The sequence below is a fragment of the Anomaloglossus baeobatrachus genome, chromosome 1 (assembly GCF_048569485.1).
Source record: "Anomaloglossus baeobatrachus isolate aAnoBae1 chromosome 1, aAnoBae1.hap1, whole genome shotgun sequence".
Classification (NCBI taxonomy): domain Eukaryota; kingdom Metazoa; phylum Chordata; class Amphibia; order Anura; family Aromobatidae; genus Anomaloglossus; species Anomaloglossus baeobatrachus.
Genome location: NC_134353.1, coordinates 178,948,998 through 178,975,786, shown reverse-complemented (window position 1 = coordinate 178,975,786; position 26,789 = coordinate 178,948,998). Strand labels below are relative to the sequence as shown.

At 47.9% G+C, this 26,789-nt stretch overlaps 1 protein-coding gene across 3 annotated transcripts in view; it reads right to left on the bottom strand.

Annotated features, from left to right (window-relative positions):
- Positions 1 to 26,789, bottom strand: part of NEK1 (NIMA related kinase 1) — a 282,342-nt gene that overhangs the window by 79,462 nt on the left and 176,091 nt on the right. For all 3 annotated transcript variants that reach the window (XM_075347215.1, XM_075347229.1, XM_075347221.1), the window contains 2 exons: positions 22,710 to 22,781; positions 22,083 to 22,178 (listed from right to left, as the gene is read on the bottom strand). In XM_075347215.1, the coding sequence (XP_075203330.1) occupies positions 22,083 to 22,178; positions 22,710 to 22,781 (168 nt within the window). The remainder of the gene's footprint in view (positions 1 to 22,082; positions 22,179 to 22,709; positions 22,782 to 26,789) is intronic.

Sequence of the window (26,789 nt, the reverse complement as noted above, 5' to 3'; positions counted from 1 at the left end):
TATAAAAAAAAAATAAAAAAAAAAAATCACATTCCACTCGGGCCGTTTTATTCACCTTGAGGAGATAGGCAACTGGCAGAGTTTTTAAAATGCAAGTTCTTTACAAAGTGGATGGTGTTCATTCATGTTTAAGGGCAAAAAAGCCCCTTAAAGCTGCAACTGTCAGGTCGTTTTGCAAAGGTATCGGTCTGTTATGCTGGCACTTTATAAAGCTTTGGAGTGCTCATATCACAGTTTCAGTGTCAAGTTAGCAAACAAAGGGGTGTTCTACTACATTAATATGGAGGGTAAAGGGCGTTGCTCCTGGGAACTAGTCCGATTGCCATATGTAGAGTCGGGAAGGAATTTTTCACCTAATATGGAGCAATTAGTGGCTGCCCCATGGCTTTTTACCTTTCTCTTGATCAACATGTTAGACTAGATATTGAACTCGATGGACTTAAAGGGGGTTACCCAATAACAAAGTTAATGTAAAAGTTGATTAATCAATAGATCTTGGAATAATAATAATTTCCACAGTTAGATGTGTTAAAAAAAAATGTTTATGTGTTGAGATAATCTTATATATGTGTCCTTGCTGTGTACTGTGTAATGGCTGACAGTACAGAAACATGGTCTGATCATACCACATCTCCCGGACAGGGGAAGAAGTAATAAAGTATACAGGCATTACAGCATGGGATTGCAAATTATTCTCTCTTTGATATAAAACAGTTTTTAAAAAACAGGCAGGGAAATGCTTTACCTCACAGAAAGCACAGCATGGGATCACAGCGGATTCTATCTGTATACTCTTTGTCTTCCTCCCTGGCCCAGGAGCTGTGGTATGATCAGACAATGTCCCTGTATGGTCAGACACGGCCATTACACAGTACACAGCATGGACACATATATAAGATTATATCAGCACAAGAACAGTTTTTTAAACCCATCCAATTATGGAAACTATTATTATTAAGATCTATTGTTTAAAATCAACTTTAAAAATGAACTTTGTTGGTGGGAAAACCCATTTAAATTTACTTTCAACCTTAAAAAAGATGAACCTATAAATCTGTACATAGGTGGTGATCCGATACCAGGCTCCCCCACCAATCAGCTGTTGTCGGCTCTGGCAGTAAACAGTGTAGGAAGCAGGACACTACTGGTCCTTCATACTTTAGTGGCCACTCCTGGATATGGTACGTTAGTTCCTATTCAGTTTAGTGGAGCTCTCCTGTAGTACTCAGGAGCGGACACTAAATCGTGGTGTTAAGCTTCGCATACTCTATATGACTACTCTGAACAGGTCATCAATATCAATGTAGTTGAAAATTCCTTTACTTGGAATGACTGCATGCAAATGAATTCTCACCACCTTCCATAGAGAGTAGATCCCATCTATATAGTGTAATTGTGCAATGACGCATCCTTATCCTTCATGATGGTCTAAAAGGGAAAATATTTCTCCTTGTGGAAAGTGCCAAGCTGGTGTAAGGAGACTTATACAGGCTTCTCAATCAGATCTGCTGCTTTGCGCTGAGGGGGGGAAACATCCCGAAACACATATATGCAAATGGCATTTCTGGTTTGACGTCTTATCATAAGTCATGTGGCAAGGTTCGTGAAAGGGTTGATATAAACTTTTAGGATTGCTACATCCAAGGTGGCGGCATATCTTTCAAGATGGCGTAGTTGGGCAGGCTTGACATTCATGAGTTTAGATTAACTTTGCATTAACCTCTTCAATACGGTCCAGTTTATTAGAGTATTCACTTTGAGCTAAATATTACGGAGACTATGAAACTAATATTTTAGGAAGGTAAATTAGCAAACAAGTCACATGCATTTATCATCTTATTATTGCACCAGGTCTTCACCCAGTTGATCAAGCTATAAAATAGGCTTTTAAACCTTTCTATGACATTAATGGCTCGCGTTACCCCAAGTATATACACATATACTCATGATCAGATTATGATTTAGAGACAGCAATACTACCCACCCACTAGGCATAAAACCACATAGTAAATGGGAGCTCCTAATGGCTATTTAAGCACTATAGATGAAATTAGGGATCTCCTCGGGGAAAGGCTTATACTAGAAAAAGTAATTATTTCCTTCACACACTTTGGGGAGCAATTCAAACTCATGATTTGATGTGGAAAACTTCTGATATTCCAAATAAAATAGGGCTCAGCCTGGATAAGGCTTTATGAGAAGGTATGGAAAATGTCGGCATTACCTGATCTCACATCTGCATTTCCATTATTCAGGACAATATAAGAAGGACTTTATGAGCTAAGGTGCTGGAAGGGAAAATAATAGAATGTGTATTCTTTACAAGGCTGAGATCATTGAATATTGCCTATGAGATCATATGTATTTTTGGACAATAGGATATTACCTTTCTTGTCTATCAAATTAGCATGAAGGCGTCTTCCAATAGAGAAGGCCTAGCAGCTGGGTAAAAAGTGCACAGTGTAAAGTTATAAGTGTAATGACTGGTGTACGTGCGAAGAAGACAAGTTATGTGCGCCTCATCTCAACGTGTCAAATAAACAAGGCCTGCACCTGGAGACCACACAGGAGACGCTCCGACACTCCATGGGGGCTGCAATTAACCAGGAATGAGAACTGCCGGCTGCAGGTGAAAGAAAGTCTCCTAATGGTGACAGATAATGGGCATTCCCACCTGACGACTAACGTCGTCTCATCACAAGCTGCATACTTGTAATTGGTGACATTCCAGCCAGAAAGGGCCATGTCATTTCACCTGGCTTGTAGAGAGAAGACATGGGTCGGACAGCAGATCTTCAGGTCAGATCAATTTACAAGAATCCTATGGAACGCTAGTCACCTCTACAGTCCAGATCTATTCATATAGCAGGGCTGGGCAGAGACGCCGGATGCACAACCTCACATCACATAATATTACACCACATGCTAAAAAATGTGAAAAGTATACAATGGAGAGGCCTGAAAACGTCACACTACATAGCTCTTTGCCTGGATGCTTAGACAATGCTACCCTGGGGGGTCCAGACAGGAGACATAACGTAATGGTTACCGCAGGGGTAAGTGACAGCAATGGCAGACTACAGGTCTATAGGTACCGTCACACTAAGCGACGCTCCAGCGATTCCACCAGAGATCTGACCTGGCAGGGATCACTGGAGCGTCGCTACATGGTCGCTGGTGAGCTGTCAAACAGGCAGATCTCCACAGCGATCAGAGATCAGCCACCAGCGACACGTGTAACGACGCTGTGCTTCGTAACCATGGTACACATCGGGTTACTAAGCAAAGCGCTTTGCTTATAGTTACCCGATGTGTACCTTGGCTACGTGTGCAGGGAGCCGGCTTCTAGAAGCTGCGGACGCTGGTAACCAAGGTAATATCGGGTAACCAAGCAAAGCCTTTGCTTGGTTACCCGATGTGTACCTTGGTTACCAGCGTCCGCAGTAGCCGGCTCCCAACTCCCTGCACATTCAGATCGTTGCTCTCTCGCTGTCAAACACAGCGATGTGTGCTTCACAGCGGGAGAGCAACGACCAAAAAATGGTCCAGGACATTCAGCAACAACCGGCGACCTCACAGCAGGGGCCAGGTCGTTGCTGGATGTCACACACAGCGACATCGCTAGCAAGATTGCTGTTGCGTCATAAAAACCGTGACTCAGCAGCGATGTCGCTAACGATGTCGCTTAGTGAGACGTGGCCTTATGAACTGTGTAGTGATATAATCTCAGGGGAGTCTTATCACAGAGTAACATGAGAACCTCTCACCTCTCAAGATGCATCTATTTATGCAATACTTGTATTCTCCATGTAACCATTTGGGGGGTGTCGCTATACACCACCACACTGACCCATCAGTGTTATAAGTGTCATTAAGTGCTGGGAGACACCCCTTTGACAAGATGAATGGTGACATCTAATTGTCTATTGAGGCTAGTGTCTACATTTGAGACTCCATTGCTGTGTCCATCAGAGGCCTCCACCTGAAACCATGAAAAAAAAGGAACCCCAACAGAATCATTGACTATAAGGCAAATGGACTTCAAAGTCTGCAACTTTGGACTAAGTTGCTACTTTTTTTTTTGGAGGGGGTGCATCTTTTTCGCTGGCCTCATTAGCACAGTCTACTGCTCTACTGTGTTAGGCATGAGAGTCAGACAACGTGGTAAAAAAAAAGTCAAATTGAGTCCAAGGTTGCACTCTTTAAGGCTCGGTGGTGGTTCCATTTGAATCCCTTTTTCTGGCCTTCGAAGCTTTTGGCGCTTACAGCAAAGGAGTCTTAAACGTAGTGTGAAACTAGCCTTATTGATAAATTTCTGGAGGAATAAGCAAGGAACCGCCAACACAGTTCTAAGAAACGAAGCCCCAGTTAGGAACTATTTCACAGGCAATGCGCGTATTCACTAAAATAGACATGTCAGGATAACGGACGGCTTCTTTTTCCACAGATGCTACATTATTTATCAGCATATAGTATTAAATAAGGGCCTTCACAGCACTGAGCACAAGTTCTGAAGTTCCGACAGATTTGCCATTTATTTCTTTTTCGTTACTTGAGAAATCAGATCTAACTTTTCTGTTCATTCTGAAATAAATGTGAACTATTATTTCCAACTTCTGGAATTTGAGAAAACGGCATATGCATTATTAAGTACTATGAAGCGGGGGGCGTGGCCTGGACATGGAGGGATAGAGACGCTCAGACATTTTGCTCTGGCCCAGACATAGGTATTAACCACCTCAGCGACTCAAACGGGTCCCTGTGAAGCGAATGGACAATAGGAAGACGAAAGAAAGCCCCTAGCCCATGTCTGAACTACCGGGCACCACTGCTCGTGACATATGGAACTATCTGTTGGATCCAGCTCCTGCGGCTCCCAGGTACAAGATGGACGACATAGCGATGCTCACCAGAAGCAGCCGCTCGCTGAGAGTGGCGGTAGCTGTTGCTGAAGATCTTCAGGCAGCATGCGTCTCCTGGATGCTGGCGACAGATGACAGCAGTGAAGGAGAGTGGGCACAGGTCAGTGAGGGGCAGGCCAGCCTTGCTCCTGCGGCGAGAAGACAAGATGGCGGGGCAGGCCTAGGAGGGCAGTGACGGCGACTGCGGATAGCAATCGGGAGGCTCTCATCTCTGCGGGGCTAGAACGGAAGGAAGGCGACGGCAAGGTGCCCCTGGCATCGGCAAATCCGACATACCTCACCACCGACAGAAGCTTGCTCACTGCTTCAGGCCACGAGGCTCGGTCGGTGGAGGAGGAGGGAGACGCATTACACGACAGCTGCGTTGTTGCTGGATTGGAGACACTCGCTCTCCCCGGGCCCATGGGAGCTGTTGGGACTGTGACCTTCGGTGTGAGCACCCTTGCAGGCTAAAATGCTACAGTTATAATGCCCGGCAATGCTACACAAGATGCAGAGGCCATAAACACCAGCAATGGAGGGGGTCATCCAGCTCACCAGTCTATTCACTAGATGTGGAGGGAGCTGGAGGGCCTCAGCTCCCATATTAAAAACATTTACACGAAAGCTGACATGAGTCATATGTATCCAGATTGGAAAGCTCCTGTAGATCAGAGCTCTCAGGCCTGAGAGACGAAGTCCAGCAGATGGGGGAAAGAGTGGGGTCCATTGAATCTGCAGCACAATCTTTATCAATTAAAGTGAGAGAGCAGGATTCTAGCCTTGCCTCCCACACAACACACCTCCAGTACCTAGCCGATCTTATTGATGACATTGAAAATCGTAATCGGCGCTACAATATAAGGGTCCAAGACCTTCCGGAGTCGATTGAATCAGCTGACCTGGACAAAACCTTACGCCATATTTTGAATGCCCTCCTACAGGTTCCATTAGACTCACCCCTGGAACTGGATCAATCACACAGAGTTCTGGGCCCTCGGTCCCTGGACCCGGACCACCCCAGGGATGTTTTCTCTTAGGTACACAGATACCAACTGAAAGATGCCATCATGATGCGCTCCTGTTCGGCGGAGCATTTACAACATCAGGGGGAGAGGACCCAACTCCTGCCGGACTTATCCAGGTGGACTCTTCAGAAAAGGAGGGCGCTGCGGCCGCTACTAGACTTGCTGCGTCAACAGAACATACCCTATACGTGGGGGTTCCCTTTTCGCCTGAGGGTCCAGCGGGCGGGCAGGATGCATGTCTTGAGTCACCCCGGGAGTGTTCCAGCATTTACAGCAGCCTTGCAGATTCCAGAGGTGACCATTTCAGAATGGCCACTTTTACCCCCGGGGGGACCTGGAGATGCCCTGCGGCGGCCTGGGCAAAGAGGGGAAATCAGCGAGACATGCCTTCAGAACGCAGCTGAGTTTGGGTAAATTAAATGTCGGGAAGGTTAATAATTCACATTGTCTGAGAGATATGGTTTAATTTCAACTGCTGCAGGGTATTATGTATACCAGAAATGGTATTGGCAGTTGGTTATAAGTCACGTCGCGGGGAACATGGTGGGGAATTCTGGGGGCAATAGCCTGGGTTTGCGTCCTTGCGGGGATGCTATGTCCAATTTGAATTGCTGCTCTGTTTCCGTAGGGATTGCACCCGGCGCTACAGTTAAAATTGTGTTGTATTTTTGAATTTGTTGTTGCTGACACAAGTTGATCAGGTGGTGTACATTGGGTCGAGGGGAGCTGCCTTCCGTGTGCAGTCTGCTTCTCATTCAAGGTTGTTGCACTTGGCTGGCCAAGGCGCAACTATAAATAGATTTGCCCCATCAACTCGTCTATTTAGACGTTTTACTTTAGCACATCTTTGGAGCTGAAGTATTCTTTTTTTCAAACTCTTTTCGTCCTACCTTCATTACATTCTAATCCTCTTCTCCCCTCACCTTTTTATTTCTTTCCTCCCCTTTCTTTATCTTTCCTTTCTTCCCTTTCCTCCTCTTTCTTCCTAGTCACTTATCCTACCCCCTTTCCCTCTTACAGTTCGTGGTCTGGGGCCTAGGTGTGGAGTCATGGCGGACCTAAAATTTGGCTCTCTGAACGTTAAGGGGTTTAACACACCCCAAAAACAGGCACAAACACTATATGATATGCATAAGCAAAGGGTACACATTCTTCTCCTCCAAGAAACTGATTTTAAAGTTGGTTGTGTCCCCAGCATGAAAAAAAGAGAATTTTGTTTACTTACCGTAAATTCTTTTTCTTATAGTTCCGTAATGGGAGACCCAGACCATGGGTGTATAGCTTCTGCCTCCGGAGGACACACAAAGTACTACACTAAAAAGTGTAGCTCCTCCCTCCGAGCATATACACCCCCTGGATAACCAAATATAGCCTGTTTATTGCAAAAGCTGAAGGAGAATAGCCACCCACAAGTAGAGAGAGCAAGAACCGGAACAACCGGAGCCTCTGTCTACAACAACAGGTGGTGATAACACGCGGAGCAAGAAACTGCCAAAAGGCAACAGGGAGGGTGCTGGGTCTCCCATTACGGAACTATAAGAAAAAGAATTTACGGTAAGTAAACAAAATTCTCTTTTTCTTCAACGTTCCTATGGGAGACCCAGACCATGGGACGTCTCAAAGCAGTCCATGGGTGGGAATAAACAGAAAACTGAGAAGTAGGCGAAACCTAACTTCACAAATGGGCGACAGCCGCCTGAAGGATGCGTCTGCCCAAGCTCGCATCTGCCGAAGCATGAGCATGCACTTGGTAGTGCTTCGAAAAGGTATGCAGACTAGCCCAAGTGGCAGCCTGACCGACCTGCTGAGCCGTAGCCTGGTGCCTGAGAAACCAAGAGGCACCGACAGTTCTGGTCGAGTGTGCCTTGATCCCCGGCGGGGGAGGCACTTGAGTACACTGGTAGGCATCGGAAATGGCCGACCTAATCCAACGAGCTACGGTCGGCTTAGAAACCGAGAGGCCCTCACGCCGACCTGTGGTCAGCACAAAAAGAGAGGTGCGCCGCCTAACAACAGCGGTGCGAAACACATAGATCCGGAGCGCCCGCACCAGATCCAGAGTATGCAACGCTTTTTCAAAGCGATGAACAGGAGCCGGACAAAAGGAAGGCAGGGAAATGTCCTGGTTAAGGTGGAAAGGAGAAACCACCTTAGGGAGAAAGTCCGGAGTCGGACGGAGAACCACCTTGTCTTGATGAAAAACCAAAAAAGGTGACTCCGAAAAGAGCGCAGTCAAATCAGAGACTCTCCTGAGGGAAGTTATGGCCACTAGAAAGACCACTTTCTGTGAAAGACAAGACAAAGAAACCTCCCTAAGAGGCTCAAAGGGGGGTTTCTGGAAAGCCGTGAGGACCAGATTAAGGTCCCAGGGATCCAAGGGCCGCCGGTAAGGCGGAATGCTGTGAGATGCGCCCTGCATGAAGGAGCGCACCTGAGCCAGCCGAGCGATACGCCGCTGGCACAACACTGACAGAGCCGAGACCTGTCCCTTGAGGTAATTGAGGGATAGTCCTGGCTGCAGACGGACTGCAGAAAGGACAGAAGGGTCGGCAAGGAAAAAGGCCAGGAAGCATGGCCGGAAGAGCGACATCAGGACAGGAAAATTCTCCAGGTCCTGTGATAGATTTTGGCCAAGGAATACTTCCGAGCCCGAGTCATAGTGGAGATGACTTCAGGAGAGATACCAGAAGTCGTCAAGATCCAGGACTCAAGAGCCACGCCGTCAATCTGAGAGCCGCAGAATTCAGGCGGAAAAACGGACCTTGTGAGAGAAGGTCTGAACGGTCCGGGAGATGCCACGGCACCTCTACGGACAGATGGAGCAGGTCTGGGTACCAAGCTCGCCTGGGCCAGTCTGGAGCAATGAGAATGACCCGACGCCCTCCATTTTGAGCTTGCGCAGGACTCTGAGCAAGAGCTAGAGAGGGAAACACGTAAGACAGACGAAACTGGGACAAATCTTGAACCAGCGCGTCCGCTGCAAAGGCCTGAGGATCGTGGGAGCGAAGATCCACTTCCGGAGTGCCCCCCTTGCGGCAGAGTGACCGAAACACTGCCGAATGCAGAGCCCACTCGCCGCTGTCCACGGTTTGACGGCTGAGATAATCTGCCTCCCAGTTTTCCACGCCTGGGATGTGGACTGCGGATATGGTGGACTTGGAGTCCTCCGTCCACTGAAGGATGCGTTGAACCTCCAACATTGCCAGGCGGCTGCGTGTCCCGCCCTGGCAGTTGATGTAGGCAACCGCTGTCGCGTTGTCTGACCGGACTCAAATGTGCTTGCCCGCCAACAGGTGGTGAAAAGCTAAGAGAGCTAGAAGCACAGCTCTGATTTCCAGCACATTGATCGAGAGGGCTGATTCGGACGGGGTCCAAGTGCCCTGCGCTCTGTGGTGGAGATATACTGCTCCCCAGCCGGATAGACTGGCATCCGTGGTGAGGATCACCCGGGACGGGGCCAGGAAGGAGCGTCCCTGAAGAGAGAGGGGCCGAAGCCACCACTGAAGGGAGCTCCTGGTCTGTGGCGACAGAGCCACTAACCTGTGCAAGGAGCAAGGTCGCTTGTCCCAACAGCGGAGAATGTCCAGCAGCAGAGGACGCAGATGGAACTGGGCAAAGGAACCGCTTCCATTGACGCCACCATCTGACCCAGCACCTGCATTAGGTGCCTGATGGAATGACGGCGGGGCCTCAGCAAAGGGCGCACCGCCAGTGGAGGGACTGCTGTTTGACTAAGGGCAGCTTCACCAGTGCCGGCAGAGTCTCGAATTGCATCCCTAGGTACATGAGCTTCTGGGTCGGAGTCAGAGTGGACTTGGGAAAAGGACAAGCCACCCGAATTGGACTAGAGTGGCGAGAGTGAGCGAGGCACTCCGCTGACAGTCTGCACTGGATGAAGCCTTGACTAGAAGGCCGTCCAGGAAAAGGGATTACTGCCAACCCCCGGAGGTGCAGAACCGCAACCACTGCTGCCATGACCCTGATGAATACTCGAGGGGCCGTGGCTAACCCGAAGGAAAGAGCCACGAATTGGAAATGTTCCTCTCAGATTGCAAAACGTAGCCAACGCTGGTGTGAAACTGCAATTGGCACATGCAGGTAGGCATCTCTGATGTCGAGGATGCTAGGAAATCTCCTTGGGTCATTGAGGCAATGACTGATCGCAGAGACTCCATGCGAAAATGCCGCACCTGAACATGCTTTTGAGAAGCTTGAGATCCAGGATGGGCCGGAAGGAACCGTCCCTTTCGGGGACTAGGAAGAGATTTGAGTAGAAACCTCTGAACCGTTCCCGGGCGGGAACCGGTACAATTACTCCGTTGGCCTGCAAGGGTGCCACAGCCTGTGAGAAGGCGGCGGCCTTGGAGCAGGGGGGAGTTGACAGAAAAAATCTGTTTGGCGGGCTGGATAGAATTCTATCCTGTAGCCGTGGGAGGTGATATCCCGCACCCACTGATCAGAGATGTGTTGAAACCACACGTCGCCAAAGCGGGAGAGCCTGCCACCGACCAAGGACGTTGCTGGCGCGGCCAGATAGTCAAGAGGAGGCTGCCTTAGTGGCAGCAGCTCCTGCTCTGAGGACGCGGCTTCGTGCGTCAGATGGGTTTTTGGTCCTTGGCTGAGTTAGTGGACAAGGCCGAGGGCTTAGAGGACGACCAGTTTGAGGAACGAAAGGAACGAAACCTCGACTGGATCCTGCCCTGGACAGGTTTCCTGGTTTTGTTTGTGGCATGGAAGTACTCTTCCCGCCAGTAGCTTCCTGAATAATTTCATCCAGTTGTTCACCGAACAGCCTGGGCCCAGCAAATGGGAGCCCAGCAAGGTACTTCATTGAAAAAGCGTCTGCCTTCCACTCTCGAAGCCACAAGATCCTGCGCATAGCGAGAGAATTAGCCGAAGCCACCGCAGTGCGGTGAGAAGCCTCCAGCATGGCAGACATGGCATAGGATGAAAAGGCTGAAGCCTGGAAGTTAAGGCAACAATTTCGGGCATAGAGTCCCTGGAGAGGGAATGCATCTCCTCTAGAGAAGCAGAGATGGCTATGAGAGCCCTCACTGCTGCAAAAGATGGGAAGAACGAGACCCCTGCCGCCTCAGATACAGATTTGGCCAGAAGGTCAACCTGGCGGTCAGTTACTGTTCCCGCCAGGGAATCCTTAAGAGAGGTGTCATCAGCCACTGATACAACTGTCCGGGCTGAGAATCTAGACACCGGAGGGTCTACCTTTGGTGAATGAGCCCACTCCTTGACCACCTCTGGTGGAAACGGAAAACGGTCATCAGAACCACGCTTTGGGCAGCGTCTGTCAGGACAGGCGCTAGGCTTGGTCACAGTGGCCTGAAAACTGGAATGGTTAAGGAACACACTCCTTGTTCTCTTGGGCAAGGTAAACTGGTGCTTTCTTGCCAGAGAGGGTTGCTCCTCTGATACAGGCGGATTGAGGTCCAGTACAAAATTAATGGACGCAATCAAATCACTAGCATCTGCGTCACTTTCGGGCAGATCAATGGGGTACATGGAGGTAGCGTCCGAGCCCCCAGTAAAGGCATCCTCCTCGTCCTGCGAGTCAGCTCGTGAATCAGAGCCGCGGGACGAGGAAGGAGAGGGGACCCTGCGTCTCCTTTCAGGAGGACGGGGTCTGGGACCAGATGGAGAATCCTCTGTGACTTTGCTGAGCGAGCCGTAGCAGCAGAAGCGCCCTGAGAAGGGGGCTGATGCATGCTCAGCAGAGTCCGGGACAGCTGTCCCATGGAGAGAAGGATTCTGCCCAAGCCGGGGGTTCAGCCACCGGAGCCGGAGCAGCCGGAGGAACCACTGGGGATGAGACTCCAGGCTGAGGCACCACCATGTTAGAGCAGGCATCACAATGTGGTTATGTGCTCGCTACAGGCAGTAGGAGCTTACATGCAGTGCATATTGAGTACAGCCTTGCAGCCTTGCTGCTCGTGTGAGACATGCTGCTGAAGTGGGGGCTCTGAGTCAGAATGACCCCCAGCAGAGTATATAAGCAGCGTATATAATATAAGCAGGTCCACAACCGGAGGTTGTGGCTTGCCATACCGTCTGACATTCTGCCAACCCCTCTCTGTGCCCTCCAGATCCCACAGCCCGGACCCCCAGAGAGATACTGCAGCCAGCGCCGATCGCTGTGCTGACATAAGAACGCTGATAAAATGGCGCTTCTGCCCAAGCCGGAGCGAGGAGAGGGGGCGGGGCCTACTATAAGAGCGGGATCCCGAGGGCCAAGGAGATATACAGGGGAGGGAAACATTTCCTCAGAGAGGAGTGTCCCTCTCCTGAGCCGAACGGCCGCTGGGCGGAGCCGCACTGTCCCTCTGCATGATTGGCATGCAGGGGCAGTGAAAACGAAACTAGGCCTCAGGCGAAGCCGGGGCCTAAATTTAACGATGCGGCCGGCGCACAGGCACCATCGGCGCGGTTCTCTGGTGAAAACCAGAGAACCGGCCGGAAATGTCAGAATACATACACAGCACACTCTCCCGAACAATAAAGTACAAGGGACCCCCGGATAATAACGTCTCAGATACTTAGCTTGTGAGACGCAGGACCAGGTCCCTGACGGATGAGTGCTCCGTCCGGCAGGGTCCTGAAAGGGCTGCGGATGGAGACCGGTCTCCTGCAAGGCAGGGAGAACCGTGCTGGCTCCCACTTCAAGCCAGAGCCCGAGGGATGGTGAAGGAGCGCGGCATGTAAGGCTCCAGCCCTGAAATCAACCTTAACAACACCGCCGACACAGTGGGGTGAGAAGGGACATGCCGGGAGTCCAGGTTTGGACCCGCTTTTCTTTAAACTCTTTCCAAAAATCAAAATCAGATGAGAATGCATGTGTGGCTGTGTGCCTCCTGAACACAAAGCATTGAACTGGCTACATTTGGTTATCCAGGGGGTGTATATGCTCGGAGGGAGGAGCTATACTTTTTAGTGTAGTACTTTGTGTGTCCTCCGGAGGCAGAAGCTATACACCCATGGTCTGGGTCTATCATAGGAATGATGAAGAAACCGCTATTATCAGACTTGGTGCCACAACGCTAACACAGATTCCAGATCCAGGGGGGTATTTTTAGCCTTGCATAAATCTTTAGCACACTCCCTGATAGACACAAAGTTAGATCCAGAAGGAAGATATGCTATCATTAAGCTGCAAATTGCGAACACAGTATTTACAGTGGCAGGGTGGTGTGCACCCAACGTGGGACAGTCAAGGGCAGGCCGAAGCTTCCTACGAGTACTTTCAGAAATCTCGGAGGGGGTGGTAATTTTGGGTGGGGACTTTAACCTGTCTCTGAACCCATTGGTGGATACCTTTTCTGGCCAAAGCGCGATCCCCTTGTCTCACTTGAGGTCCTTCAAGTAGGAGATGCATCATTTAAAACTGACGGACGTGTGGCAGGTCTTAAACCCATCGGGAAGGGATTATACCTTCTACTCAAACCCACACGATTCATATAGCCGTATCAATTTCTTTCTAATAAGTCATCATGCTCTCGCTTGGAGTCCAGTCCCTGAGATTGGTAGCGTTGTTGGATCATGCGCCCATTTTCCTAACCATTTCACCCCTTGGCGGTCAGATGCGCGAGTGTTCATGGAAGCTCAATGATAACTTTTTGAAGGACACGCTATGTGTGAATGACCTCAAGGACTCGATTGTGGTCTTTAGGGCAGCTCACGCGGCGGACCCCAATTCCTTACCCCTTCAGTGTGAAGCATTTAAGTGCGTGATCGGGGGGTCCTGATAAAACATGGGGCACAAATTAAGAAGATGAAGGCCTTGCAAATTAAAGAACTACTTGATACGATACACAGGATGGAAATCACACATTAAAGCAATAGATCAGCTGGGGTCCTGGCAGACCTTACCAAATGTAAAAAAGATCTTAGGTCACTCCTTAATGAAAAATACCTCAGATACCAAAATCACTACAAATGCTTCCTATACCAACACTCAGACAAATGTGGCAGGCCTCTGTCACTGCAGTTGGAAAGAGTCCTGGTCTCCAGATTGTTTTTTCCCCGGTATTTTAGAAGACATTTAGAGAATTAATAACACCATTTCTCACAAAAGTCTTTAATGCAGTCTCTGAGTCATCTCCATTTGCAGGACAGTCACTAGAGGCTTATATTACAATCTTGCCAAAGGATCAGTCACTAATTACAAATTATGGGCCGATCTCCTTATTAAACGTGGATGTGAAGATGTTTTCTCAAACACTGGCCAATAGATTGCCTCCCCCTCCGGCGCTCAATCATTAATCTAGATCAGGTTGGCTTTGTACAGGGAAGAGAGGCCCGAGAAAACGTGAACAAAACGTTAATTACTTATGGCAAATGCGATCTCCTCCTCCAGACCTCTGGGCTTTCTGTCGGTGTACGCCAAGAAGGCATTTGACCGTGTGCATTGGGATTTCCTCCCTGCCACATTGCACCAGATTGGCTTGGGCCCTTGCTTCCTACAAAAGATACTGGCTTTGTATACGTGTCCTTCGGCACGGATTGAGTCCAATTGAGCGTTGTCCCAACCCATCGCTATAAGAAATGGTACGAGACAAGGGTGCCCTCTTTCCCCTTTGTTATATGTGGTAGTGATGGAGAACCTGGCTAATGCCATAGGGAGGAATCCCAGTGTACACGGTTTGCTTGTTGAAGGTAGGACATATAAGACCTCCCTGTATGCGGACGACTTATTGATCTATATTTCTCAGCCTCACATCACTTTGCCCTCCTTGATAAAATTTTGAAGTTTGAGAAATTTGGACATCTGAGCAATTTTAAAGTGAATTACTCGAAAACAGAAGCGTTGAATGTTTCCCTGCGGTCTTCTGAGGTGTCAATGGCTAAACGGAATTTCTCGTTTCGGGGACAGCCTATAGTGGGCTTTACACACTGCGATATCGGTCCCGATATCGCTAGTGTGGGTACCCGCCCCCATCTGTTGCGCGACACGGGCAAATCGCCCAGACCCGTCACACATACTTACCTGCCCGGCGACGTAGCTGTGACCGGCGAACCGCCTCCTTTCTAAGGGGGCGGTCCGTGCGACGTCACAGCGACGTCACTGAGCGGCCGCCCAATAGCAGCGGAGGGGCGGAGCTGAGCGGGACGTAACATCCCGCCCACCTCCTTACTTCCGCATAGCGGCCGGGAGGCAGGTAAGGAGAGCTTCCTCGTTCCTGCGGTGTCACACTGAGCGATGTGTGCTGCCGCAGGAACGAGGAACAACCTTGTTACTGCTGCAGTAACGATTTTTGACAATGGACCCCCATGTCACCGATGAACGATTTTGCACGTTTTTGCAACGATGCAAAATCGCTCATCGGTGTCACACGCAACGGCATCACTAATGCGGCCAGATGTGCGTCACCAATTCCGTGACCCCAACGAGTTTGCATTAGCGATGTCGTAGCGTGTAAAGCCCCCTTAAGGCAATTAAATATTTGGGTATCCAGATCCCTGCTGATCTCACTCTCCTATATCCTTTGGATTATCAAACCTTGCTGACACGAACACTTAAAGATCTACTAACATACCACAAAAAACCTATTTCGTGGTTCGGACGTATCAATACGTTCAAAATGGACGTACTTCCATGGTTTCTATAAGTCTTTCAGGCGGTCTCTATATTACCAGCTGCTAGCTTTTTTCGCACACTCAAATCGGCCTTGATCAAATTTGTGTGAGGCCACTAAAAGGCGAGAGTAAGATACTAGACTTTAACCCGACCCATTAATATGGGAGGTGCTAGATTACCAGATCTTCGTAGATACCATCAGGTTGCGCTATTAGTGCGCATGTTTGACTGGCACTTCTCTGCTAATTACAAAAAATGGGTCATGTTGGAGCAGGGGGGAGTGCCGGTGCCTTTGAGGTATCTGCCATTGCTGGAGTCACGAGAGGGGATGAAATTACCTATGGCTGACTATTTAATTAAGGCCACGCTAAAAGTATGAGATCGGGTAAAGCAAAAGGGCTATTTGACTGGTCCCCCCTTCTGCTCATCTCGATTTTTTCCAACCCAGAATTTGCCCCCGGATTCACTCGAACCACTTTCTTACGCTGGGAGGTGGAAGATAATTTTAGGATATATCACACGTCAATAGGAAATTATATTATGTCTTTCGGAGATATGCAGAGCTTAGAACCCCTGCACTTGCTGTCGTGGATTGAGTATAAACAATTACACTCATTTGTTAGCAATCGTTTGAGAAACTGGAGACACCTACCTAACATTTTTCTTATCCCGCTGGAGGGTTTGTTTCGGCAAAAATCCCCACCACCACACCTAATATCAGTCATTTACAAAATATTGAGCAGGGCGGCCCCGGAGGCAGACACAGACCCAAGTTTTATATTTAACTGGGAGATGAAATTGGGCACCACTTTTACTCATGAGGAAAAACAGAAAGCTTATTTGTTCACGCATACGATGTCCACAGCCGGTTATGCAAAAGAAAAGAACGACAACATTTTTACCAGATGGTACCAATATCCAGTGAACCTACATAAAATTTTTCCTCTGTGTCTGAGCTATGTTGGTGTTGTGGAAGGGCCCCTGGAACCATGTTACATATTTGGTGGGAGTGTTCGTTGGTTAAACCCTTCTGGTTGGCGGTGTTTCAGATATATACCAAAATTACCGGAGAAACAGTGACGCCCTCACCACAGATATCTTTGCTGTCAATGTTGCCCGGCTCCATCAAAACACAAAAGGGAGACTTGCTAAGATTTTGTCTTACAGCGGCCCGCTCGGTGGTGCTAGCGGACGACGATGTCTCCATCTATGCAATAATGGCAACAGGAATTGGCCTCCATATTTTATACAGAGGACTTGTCCGCGGAAGGGGATGGTGAGAGATGCTTAAAATTTTGGCAGCACTGGATTCTAATTCCGATGCGTTCCGTGAACTGTTCGATCCCTGAACAATCTTGAGCCAATAGGGGCTCTGAGCAGTGTACAGCCATTTCAGACTCTCGCATCACGACCTCCCTAGCCCTCTGACCTCTCCTTCCGTTGTTTCTTTCCCTACCACCCACCTCTTTCTTCCTCTTTGCTATTTATTATTCATGCTTTAAGTCATCTTGCACTCTAGTTGGGGGTGACACCTTTCACTCTGAATATATGTGCTTTCTACTTTAGGTCACTTTTACTATTTTCATTTATCTTCCCCTCGAGAACGGTATCCCGCCTCTCACGGAAGGAGAGGTGTAAAATTGATCATAAAATTGATGGAGGGGATGAGAAAAGAGTGGAGAAGTAAAAACTGTTTACAGCAGGGTACTTTACATGTTTACTTTTTCCTCAGAGAAAATTTATTCTGGCATAATTATTTTAGTCACATATCTTGGAGTAGGATTGTTACTGCAATATTTGTCTGCACGAGTTCATTCTTTTTTCTTGTCTTTCTGTATTGTGCGTTTTTCTAATAAAGAAAGCTTATACATAAAGTACTATGAAGCAACCAGTGATGTGTGTGTTTTAGACATTCCAAATAATTTAAGTTTTGGGATACCGTCAGTGATCCAGGAAGTCTCATTGAATATGATTGTGTATGGCAAATTCACACTATTGATATTAATTCCATACAGTATCAGATCCGTTTTATGCCCAATATGATCAGACTGGTGAACTTTTGCTCTGGCTCCATACTGATCACCCCTGCGAGTCTCCAATGTTCCCATTGATGTGGCAAGCAACTATGGCAGAGGCTTGCACAGGCCAGAAGCAGAAAAAAATAAAATGTATCATAAAGCCTGTTATTTTCCAGCATCGAATAGCCATTGCGGTGGTGTATGGGAAAACCGATCTGATACTGGGTTACTTCTAAGGATAAGTAGCAAACACTAAATTTGCATATTATTGATAGCAGACGTTTATACCATTGTGTGCATATGGTTAATAAGGTAGGATTAGTCACTTAATAATTTATGGTTTGTAGTTTGGTGCCTCTGTAAGATATATATATATATATATATATATATATATATATATATATATATATATATATATATATATATATATATATATATATATATATATATATATATATATATATATATAAGCAATAACATGGTGATTATTCTGCTCAAGTAAGTCCCACAGTCTGAAAATGTGGTCATCTCCCCCTTCCCTGGAGTATGAGATGTCCCACACCAGCAGTCTGGAATCTCCACTACTTATTTGTTTTCACCCTCAAACTCTGTATCCATAGGGATCATGTTTCACATATAGGTGCACGGCTGGGGGCTGCAGCCTGTAGCTGTAGGCTTTATCTGTGCTGGATATGGATATGAGAAGGACCCTAAGCTAAATATTTCATTTATTTTTACTGTACGATACTAACCCACAGACAGCGCCTGTGATTGGCAGCAGTCAGCTGACACGCTGACACTCAGCATGGGAGCATGTCTGACTGCAACCAATCACAGGTTCCGGTGGGCGGGGAAAGTAGTGCATATGCAATAAAGGTACATTTTGGGCCCAGGAAGTGAATGCACCACATGGAAGCAGTGTACAGCCGACCTGGGGCCTCGGTAAGTACAGCGCGCCTGCTCGTATCCACCTATGCCTTCTACCAACATTTTTAATCTCCAGATTATGGTCCCTATAGAGTTATATGTGGACTGGAATCCGGCCCGGAACCAGATTTTAAGAACCAGATAACACGGACCTGCTGGTCCCGGTTTTCTGTGAGTCCGCTCATCACTACTTCTGAGCATTCAGAAATATACAGGAACTTTTCTGTATTTCTCTATAAACTTGGAAAATCCATTTCAAAAGTACTAAGATTACTGGCAGACCAATTTTGGGGATTCAGAAGTCAGTCTGTGAAGAATTGATCACAGACCACTCTGAAGATAGGAATGTTTCAGTTTCTTTTGCAGAATAATTATCGTTAATTATCGCTCCCACTATACTTATAATGTTCGATCTTTACATTGTGTAACTAAAAATACTGCAGGGTGGTAATTTTTTTTTTTTTTTTTTTTTTTTAGATTATTTACCTTTATGTTGCCATTACCTTGTAAACTTTCTTTTGCAGCAATAGAAGGGAGGGACAATATGAGCTGTGCAAAAGGTCAGGACAAATACACAGCTTATAAGGTGTTTTTTATGAAGTGCTTCTTTTGGCCTTTAATTAATGGCTATCTGGAGAGTAATAAAAAGCACCAAGACTACTCTTATGTCAATGAGTCTATTGTAGTGTACGGAACAGGAATGTAAGCTGCTGGAGCTGACAGGTTTATTTCTGTCTGCTTTGGGTACATAATATGAAGTCAGAGTGTCAGTGCCCCATACTTTACTGCGGACTATAACACAAACACTACAAGAAGAACCTCTGGGGAAATCAAAAGGTGGCAATACTGCCGTGCTGGAAAAAAACACCATCAGACACATTTACGTTGTGTCAGTGCAGCAAATAGAAACGCATTATAGCGGTATAAATGTCATCTGCTGCCCACAATCCTGTGTGAAGTTGTAAAAAAAAGAAACAAAAGTAACCTTTCCATCTACAACCTTGGGAGCAAAAATCTTCAAGGTTCTGTACAAATTTAAAGTAGAATTACCTAAAATCTAAAATGACTTCTCAGCTGGCTTTTACTTGCTTTGTACCCTATAAAATTAAAATAAATTTACATCTTTATAATTCACTGGAATTAAGAATTCTGCTGTCTTTAAGAAAAATTCAGAACCTACGCTGGCCACGATGTAATGAATGCAGAAGAGTTTCAGACTATAAGTCTCTTCTCCAAGGTTCAAACTGTAAGGGGTACTTTACACGCTGCGACATCGCTAGCGATGTCGAGCGCGATAGCTCCTGCCCCCGTCGCTCGTGTGACATTTGGTGCTCGCTGCCGTAGCGAACATTATCGCTACGGCAGCGTCACACGCACATACCTGGTCAGCGATGTCGCTGTGACTGCCGAACAATCCCTCCTTCAAGGGGGAGGTGCGTTCGGCGTCATAGCGACGTCACTAGGCGGCCGGCCAATAGAAGCGGAGGGGCAGAGAGGAGCGGGACGTAACATCCCGCCCACCTGCATCCTTCCGCATTGCCGGTGGACGCAGGTAAGGAGATGTTAGTCGCTCCCGCGGTGTCACACATAGCGATGTGTGATGCCGCAGGAACGACGAACATCACCATACTGGTGGCAGCAGCGATGTTAAGGAAATGAACGACGTGTCAACGATCACCATTTTGGAACGATTTTGCGATCGTTGATCGTCGCTCATTAGTGTTACACACTGCGATGTCGCTACCAGCGCCAGACAGACCCCGATGATATATCGGTAGCGATGTCGCAGCGTGTAAAGTACCCCTAAGTCTCCTCTCCGAGGTTCAGACTAAGGCCCTGTGCGCACTTACCGGTTATTCCCGCGGATTTCCTGCGGTTTTGCTGCATGTTTCGCTGCAGAAAATGTTCATAACATCTCTGCAGTGAATCACCAGCAAAACCTATGGAAAAAAAAAATGCTGTGCGCACTATGCGGAATTTGACAGCTGCATGTTTTGCTGCGGGATTTCACTCCATTGACTGCAATGTAATCGTGAAATCCCGCAGGGAATAACGCAGGCAGCAAATTCTGTGCGGTTCATTGCGTTTTCCTGCGTTATCACCTCCGGTATTTCGCGATTTACCTGCGGTAATGTACATTGCTGCCTGCGGTTTGCAGGGAAGTGATGTCATTATGACAGGAAGAGGAAGCGGAGCAGAGAGTAAACACACACTCATCACAGACATCACAGACATAGAACACAGACACAGACACAGGAATATAGAATACACATAGAAGGCAAACATGAAATATAGAAAAAAAAAACACGTGTGCTCCGCCGTATTTTTACCTTCCAGCCGAGGTAAGCACACAGCGGCGGCCCGGTATTCTCAGGCTGGGGAGGGCGAAAGGCAGGGTTAATGTCCCCCGCCTACCTCCCACCTCCCGCAGCCGAGAATATCAGCCGCAGCTTCCCCAGGACTGTCGCATGCATTATGCGGCAGTACCGGAGTGTCCCCAGCTCTTCTAGATGCCGTGATGCGGTGGCGATCCAGGCAATAAGGAGTTAATGGCGGCGAATCGCCGCCACTAAGTCCAGGCTTGATCATGGCAGCGTCTATGTGACAGCTGACATGATCAACCCGTAAGTAAAGTGAAAAAACACACACACTGAAAAATCCTTTAGTTTAAATAAAAACACAAAAAAGCTCCTGGTTCACCCCTTTATTAACCCCCCCGAAACACACCGCTCCAGCGTAATCCACGTCCTGCGATGCTTGCATCCAGCCGCGACTGACACAGACACAGCGCTGAATGCAACCGCACAGCGAGACAGCAGAGGTAACCACAGGTCATTTCCCACGGCCGGTAATTTGAACTCACTACCGACCGTGAGAAATGCAGCGTGTGCTCACAGGGACTCTGTCTATCTATCCCTCTATCTAACTATCTAGCTATCTATCTATTCTTCTATCCATCTATTTATCTATCTGCTATCTAAGGAAAAAACATTTTTTTTTTTTTTTCAATGTGCTTTATTGCATTGAATGCATTAAAGCACATGTACCAACCCGCATGCGGCAAAACCGCGAACAATACCGCAGTAAAGCCGCGGCAAACCGCATGCGGTTTTCAGGTGCGGTTTGCCGCGGGTTTTTTTACCGCGGGTGCGGTAATCTTTCAGTGCTTGCGGAATTTTCTTGAGAAAATTTCATTTTCCAGTGCGCACAAAGCCTAAGTCTCCTCTCCTTCCATAGAGCGCTCTTGTCACATCGCCATGAAGGCCGTGTTCTTTATGTCGGTCCTACTTTATTAGCTCTGTTAGCATTCTGCATCATGTGTATGAGGACGGGGTTTTTCTACATCCCGGGAAGTTTACCACTAAGCTGATTGAAGGAGTCTCAACAACTACTCCCAGATCTATCGGCTTTGGAGGAAATATCGCCTAATCATGCACTCTCCTTTTTAGTCTTGATTGTGGCTTTCTCTTTACCCTTCATCAAGTTACATCTTGGTAAAGTATTTTTCTGTTGATTATTGTCAAAATGTTCAACTGCATCTATTCAATGTTTTTATGGAAAAGTTGGTAGTGAAGAATTTGGGAATCATATACGGTAGTATTTCATAGTGCTCATTGCTTACATGCTCCTCCCAGGCTCTTTTTTCCCTCTCATCCGCTTCTCTTCTCTTTCGCTCAAGTTCTTCTTTTAATACAGCCGCTCGAGCATTTGCTTGGGCCTCAAAAAGAAAAAAAAAAAACATAAGTCATACAAAGCAGATCATGAACTTCGTCTAGTGTTAGCTCCTGATGAATAACATATGTACAAAGACAACAAGGGCATAGAAAATGCATTGTTACGTGTTTATGAGAGGGGATGGATAGCCAAGCTAGACAGGATATGATGCTTCAAATCCATTCATAACCTAGCGCTGCGAGCGCACTACCTCAAATCATATGTCATACATATTGAGCGGGTATGTCAGGAACATGCAGCTAGACTTCAGCCGAAGGCCTCTGAGCAGATGTAACGGATAACAAGTGGATTACCTGCTTAAAAGGCAAATGGTATGTACACAGAACTCCATTTCAGAAACAGTGAATCATAGTCTAGAAGAATTGCAATTTTAATGAATGAGGCACTAGAGATGGAGATTCCAATAAATCAGACCCTGGAGTTCATGCTCAGTCCTTATGTTGTTCGGGTCACTAATCCTATAAACTGGAAATACTGGAGGAAACCGTGACTGGCTTGTGGGCCTCCATCATACCTTTAAAGCTTCAATCTTCTTTCTTCTCAGCTCAGCTTCGTCATCCCCATCACGCTGGCCTCCTTCTTCTTCCTGTTTAAGACGAGTAAAATACTGGGGTAAACTTTTAACACTTGTGTACAATCTAATGATAAATGAGGGTCTTTTCATTTAAGGGATCGATGGATATTTAAAGTAGGACTCCACATAAACAGCCCTAGTCTTGTCCTTGTTTAGTATCTCAGGTCGATGCGCGTCCAAATTTAAAGCTATTATATACTAGAAGTAACATATATCTACTACTTACTGGTGGGTTCGATTGCGCAGATCAATCATGAGACAAGAGTCCCCAAGTCCCCTGTGTGAATGAAACGGTACTGAGCACGTGCAAACACTGCCCCATTCACTGTTTACTGGAGTGGTGCTCACACATGCTCACGACCATTCCATTCATAGAGGACTTTGGGAGCCTATTAGGAGCACTGGGGTCCCATCAGTCGAACTCCCAGCAAACATACAGGAAACATTTATCAACTATTCACAGGATAGATAACATCTATGGAACAATCCCTTAAAAGTGAATGAAACGGAGCTAAAGCACCTAACACTAACCACAAATACTACCGTATTTTTCAGACCATAAGACACACTTTTTTCCCCCCAAATGTTGGGGGAAAGTGGGGGGTGCGTCTAATGGTCTGAACGTAGGGCATGGCTACGGGGAATAAGGGTGCTGCGGTGGAGCGGGTCATCGGGGGGCATGAGCAGGCTGCAGTAGCGCCTGCCGTGACCACGTGGGCCCGCTCATTACATATGCACGCCCATCCTCCCGCCCGTCATCTCTCAGCGCTGAAGATGGCACTGACGTGTGGGCGGGGACGTGCGCATAATTAACAGCCAGCCGTGATCACCCCTGGCAACTACAGCCTGGAGTGATCATGTGCGGCTGTATTCACTGCCCCCCGCATATCATCATCATCAGCACGGGGTGCAGTGAATCAATGTACTCACCGTTCCCCTGCAGCATCGCGATGTCCTTCAGTCTGCCAGCTGCGCCGTGTGGACTGGAGACTAGTGGTGCTCACAGTGATGGCGTCATCGCTGTGCGCACGTGTGTCCTCACAGCCGCGCCGACAGACTGGAGGACATTACAGTGCTGCAGGGAACATGGCTGGCTCAACACAGTGCTGCCGGCACAGAGGGGAGGAGGAGAGACGCGGCGTGGAACAAGGAAAGGTGAGTGTAAACGTTTATTTTTTGTGTGTGCCGCAGGATGGGGGTATATGAGCAGGATGATGGGGGTATATGAGCAGGATGATGGGGGTATATGAGCAGGATGATGGGGGTATATGAGCAGGATGATGGGGGTATATGAGCAGATGATGGGGGTATATGAGCAGATGATGGGGGTATATGAGCAGGATAGTGGGATATATGAGCAGGATGATGGGGGTATATGGGCAGATGATGGGGGTATATGAGCAGGATGATGGGGGTATATGAGCAGGATAATGGGGGAATATGAGCAGGATGATGGGGGTATATGAGCAGGATGATGGGGGTATATGAGCAGGATGATGGGGGTATATGAGCAGGATGATGGGGGTATATGAGCAGGATGATGGGTGTATATGAGCAGGATGGGAGCACATACCAGGATGGCAGTATATAGCAAGATGGGGCTATACCAGGATGAGGGACATAAATATATACACAAGGCAGAAGGATCATTACCAGGATGGGGTACCTTAGTAGAGAATTTGGGGATATTACCCCCATAATAGTGTCAGTAGCAGATCCTCGCCCCATAACAGTGTGTCATGACCACATTTTTTTCTTAAAATTTTATTTTCCTATTTTCCTTCTCTAAAACCAGGGTGCGTCTTATGGTCCGGTGCGTCTTATAGTCCGAAAGAAGGGAATTTTGTTTACTTACCGTAAATTCCTTTTCTTCTAGCTCCAATTGGGAGACCCAGACAATTGGGTGTATAGCTACTGCCTCCGGAGGCCACACAAAGTATTACACTTAAAAGTGTAAGGCCCCTCCCCCTCTGGCTATACACCCTCCCGTGGGATCACGGGCTCCTCAGTTTTAGTGCAAAAGCAAGAAGGAGGAAAGCCAATAACAGTTTTAAAGACAAATTCAATCCGAAGAACAACTCGGAGAAGTGAAACCATTCAACATGAACAACATGTGAACCCGAAAAACCAAAAATTCCTCAGAAAACAGGGCGGGTGCTGGGTCTCCCAATTGGAGCTAGAAGAAAAGGAATTTACGGTAAGTAAACAAAATTCCCTTCTTCTTTTTCGCTCCTAATTGGGAGACCCAGACAATTGGGACGTCCAAAAGCAGTCCCTGGGTGGGTAAAAGAATACCTCGTGATAGGGCCGTCAAACAGCCCTGTCCTACAGGTGGGCGACCGCCGCCTGAAGGACTTGTCTACCTAGGCTGGCATCCGCCGAAGCGTAGGTATGCACCTGATAATGCTTGGTAAAAGTGTGCAGACTCGACCAGGTAGCAGCCTGGCACACCTGCTGAGCCGTAGCCTGGTGCCGTAATGCCCAGGACGCACCCACGGCTCTGGTAGAATGGGCCTTCAGCCCTGAAGGGATCGGAAGCCCAGCAGAACGGTAGGTTTCCAGAATTGGTTCCTTGATCCACCGCGCTAGGGTGGATTTCGAAGCTTGCGATCCTTTACGCTGACCAGCGACAAGGACAAAGAGTGCATCCGAACTGCGTAAGGGCGCTGTGCGGGAAATGTAGATCCTGAGTGCTCTGACCAGATCCAACAAATGCAAACTTTTCTCAACCTGATGGACTGGATGAGGACACAATGAAGGTAATGTGACATCCTGATTGATATGAAAGGAAGATACCACCTTAGGTAGAAACTCAGGAATCGGACGTAGGACCACCTTGTCCTGGTGAAAAACCAGGAAGGGGAATTTGCATGAGAGTGCCGCTAGCTCGGACACTCTCCGAAGAGACGTGACCGCCACTAGAAAAGCCACTTTCTGTGAAAGACGAGAAAGGGAAACCTCTTTCAAAGGCTCGAAAGGTGGCTTTTGGAGAGCAATCAGAACTTTGTTCAGATCCCAGGGCTCTAACGGCCTCTTGTAAGGGGGAATGATATGACAAACCCCTTGCAGGAACGTGCGTACCTGAGTAAGACGTGCTAGGCGTTTCTGAAAAAATACAGATAACGCTGAGACTTGCCCTTTAAGCGAGCTGAGCGACAGACCTTTTTCCAACCCTGATTGCAGGAAGGAAAGAAAAGTAGGCAATGCAAAAGGCCAGGGAGAAGCTCCCTGAACAGCGCACCAAGATAAGAATATTTTCCACGTCCTGTGGTAGATCTTGGCTGAGGCTGGTTTTCTAGCCTGTCTCATGGTGTCAATCACCTTTCGAGATAATCCTGAAGCCGCTAGGATCCAGGACTCAATGGCCACACAGTCAGGTTCAGGGCCGCAGAATTCAGATGGAAAAACGGCCCTTGAGATAGCAAGTCTGGCCTTTCTGGTAGCGCCCATGGCTGGCCTACCGTGAGGTGCCACAGATCTGGGTACCACGATCTCCTCGGCCAGTCTGGGGCGACGAGGATGGCGCGACGGCAGTCGGCCCTGATCTTGCGTAGCACTCTGGGTAACAATGCCAGAGGTGGGAACACATAAGGCAGCCGGAATTGCGACCAATCTTGAACTAAGGCGTCTGCAGCCAAAGCTCGGGGATCGTGAGACCGTGCCATGAAAACCGGGACCTGGTTGTTGTGCCGTGACGCCATCAGGTCGACGTCCGGCATCCCCCAGCGGCGACAGATCTCCTGAAACACGTCCGGGTGAAGGGACCATTCTCCTGCGTCCATGCCCTGGCGACTGAGGAAATCTGCTTCCCAGTTTTCCACGCCTGGGATGTGAACTGCGGATATGGTGGAAGCCTTGTCTTCCACCCACGTCAGTATCCGTCGTACCTCCTGGAAAGCTTGCCGACTGCGTGTTCCCCCTTGGTGGTTGATGTACGCTACCGCTGTGGAGTTGTCCGACTGAATTCGGATCTGTTTGCCTTCTAGCCACTGCTGGAAGGCTTGAAGGGCAAGATACACT